A 2,959-nucleotide genomic window follows, 5' to 3' on the forward strand; every position below is an offset into this window, starting at 1 on the left:
GGGGAGAAATGCCAGGTGTAGGTGATGGGGAGGAAGGCGGCGGGTCACACTGACACGTGTGTACCTATGCAACGGTTTTGCGTGTTCTTCACATGTACCCCAGGACCTAAAATGCAATAAAATAAATAAATGGGGGGAAAAAAAAGAAAATGTAACGGGAATTGTCAAGCAGTGATATCTTCATATGGGATGATATTGACATGAAGTGAAGCAGAACTGTGTGTTTTTGTTTAGTTTTGTTTCATTTTTTCGTCCCATTCATGTGCTCTGGCCACTTAGATGGCCAGACTAAATGTTTATTGGGTTTAATCAAAGAGTCTTACTTTAATAGGGCAACAGGTTGAAGGGAAAATAGAGAGAAGGAGTTGTATTTGGTTGCAAGGAATTATATTTGGTTATATGACAATGGAGAATTTCACTTAGATAAAAAAAATGTAAAAATATATTGTGATGAATTTCTGTATCTTAAGTTAAAATTTAATTACTAAGTAGCATTCACTGTATACATGGCATTAACAGGGAAAGTTAATAAACAGCCTGCTGGTATTAGTGTTTCTACATTTAGCATAAATAATAAGAGAGAGACATGACGTAGAGCAACAATAATGCATGTATTTAGTCTCTCAGTAACCAAGAAATAGTTTAAGAGAATTGATTGTCACTAGTGCATAAAAACGAAACCTTTAAACTTCATTTTGAATAGGAATTAATCATAATATTCAAGGGCAATATTTTGAAACAAAAGAAACTGGAATATGACTACCAATACAAAGAAAAGTAATATTCCCAGGTGAAATAGAAAAAGCCTATATTATAACTCTACTCTTAAGTGTGAAATAATAAGATGTTATTTCTCCACAATATTTTCTAAGCAACAATGCATGCCTCTCAATGCCTCTGGTTGCATTATATCCCAGTATCATAAAATATGTTAGGGTTTCACTTCTTAAATTGATTTTAACTCTAAATCAGTTCATTACCTAGAAACAGAGCAAGGTCATGGTAAAAATGACTTAAGAGATTATATAAGTACATTCCTGTATCTCACCTAGTTAACCCAAAAGTAAAATACGGTTCTAAATGTGAATGAATTAACTATCTTGAATTTGCTATATCTGCAGATGGAGAGCAAACGAAAAGAGAAACCTCAAATGTAACTACAATAATGGAATTTGTTCTTCTGGGGTTTTCTGATATTCCCAATCTCCACTGGATCCTTTTTGGTATATTTTTACTTATGTATTTGACTATCCTGATGTGCAATAGCATCATAATACTAATAACAAAAACTGACCCTGCACTCCAGACCCCCATGTATTTTTTTCTTAGCAACTTGTCCTTTTTGGAAATCTGTTATGTAACAATCATTATCCCAAGAATGCTCATGGACATTTGGACTCAGAAAGGAAATATTTCTTTGTTTGCCTGTGCTACACAAATGTGTTTTTTTCTTATGCTTGGAGGCACAGAGTGTCTCCTTCTGACAGTGATGGCCTATGACCGCTATGTGGCTATTTGTAAGCCTTTGCAGTATCCTCTAGTGATGAACCACAAAGTCTGCATTCAGCTGATAGTAGCTTCCTGGATCACCACAATTCCTGTAGTGATTGGGGAAACATGCCAGATTTTCCTTTTGCCCTTTTGTGGATCTAACACAATTAATCATTTCTTTTGTGACGTCCCGCCAGTACTCAAGCTTGCTTGTGGGAACATATTTGTGAATGAGATAACAGTTCACGTAGTAGCGGTGGTGTTTATCACCGTGCCATTTCTGTTGATTGTCATCTCTTATGGCAAAATTATCTCCAACATTCTGAAACTGTCATCAGCCAGAGGAAGGGCTAAAGCTTTCTCCACCTGCTCATCTCACCTAATAGTTGTAGTCTTATTCTTTGGAGCAGGTACTATCACTTATTTACAGCCCAAACCACATCAGTTTCAGAGGATGGGGAAACTGATTTCTCTTTTCTACACCATTCTGATTCCTACTTTGAATCCCATGATATATACTCTGAGGAACAAAGATATCATGGAGGCATTGAGAAAATTACTAGCTAAGTCATTAACATGAGACAAAGGCTTAAACTTATTACAGAAATAATTTCTTTATAGGTTTGTCCCGTGGCCTCAACAGAAAATGTTTTAGTTTTGTTCCCATAGTATTCAATGATGGTAACTGAAATTTGAAATTATGAATGCAAACTTACATTATGTCCAAGGGTGTTTGATTCACAGAGTTATGTGCTACTGTGGAATTGGAGCACAATTTAACTCAGGTGCCAAGATCCCATTTTAAATATCAATGGTTAACTATTGATTAAAAGACTACCTGAGCAATAAAATAAAAAATAACTGCATGTGTCATGACCCTAACCCAACTGAGTTAGGGGTTAGGGTCATGCTCTGTAACACATTTTCTTTTATCTTTGCATTCCTTCAGATGTATTTACTGACTTTCTCTAACCCTAGTTTGGATTTAACCAATTTGAAACATCAAAAATAGTTAAGATGGTTGAAACAAAGGATATGGGGTTTTCTTTGCATTTTACCCTACTTGTTTCTCTTTACCTTTTTATAAAACTGAGATGGAGCTTTGCTCTTATTGCCCAGGCTGGGGTGCAATGATGTGATCTCAGCTCACTACAAATTCCTCCTCCCGGGTACAAGTGATTTTCCTGCCTCAGCCTCCTGAGTAGCTCGGACTACAGGCATGAACCACCATGCCCGGCTAAGTTTTGTGTTTTTAGTAGAGACAGGGTTTCCTCATGTTGATCAGGCTGGTCTTGAACCCCTGACCTCAAGTGATCCACTCACCACAGCATCCCCAAGTGTTGGGATTACAGGCCTGAGCCACTGCACCTGGTGTCTATATATTTTTAAGTCTTAAAATCTTGAGAATGCTTATTCCTCTACTGCCTACATCTTACTCTTTCCTGATAATATGTTTTCTCCTCTTGTA

The 2,959-nt window shown here is 36.8% G+C and overlaps 1 protein-coding gene across 1 annotated transcript; it reads left to right on the top strand.

Moving 5' to 3' along the window:
* Positions 1–1,120: 1,120 nt before the first annotated feature.
* On the top strand, positions 1,121–2,124 carry LOC116554443 (olfactory receptor 10AG1). Its single transcript, XM_032282413.1, has one exon. The coding sequence runs from the start codon at positions 1,166–1,168 to the stop codon at positions 2,069–2,071; it is 906 nt and encodes a 301-aa protein (XP_032138304.1). The 5' UTR covers positions 1,121–1,165; the 3' UTR covers positions 2,072–2,124.
* The last annotated feature ends 835 nt before the right edge of the window (positions 2,125–2,959 follow it).

This window comes from Sapajus apella, unplaced genomic scaffold (genome assembly GCF_009761245.1).
Source record: "Sapajus apella isolate SASKATOON/1434 unplaced genomic scaffold, GSC_monkey_1.0 scaffold14, whole genome shotgun sequence".
NCBI classification, from domain to species: domain Eukaryota; kingdom Metazoa; phylum Chordata; class Mammalia; order Primates; family Cebidae; genus Sapajus; species Sapajus apella.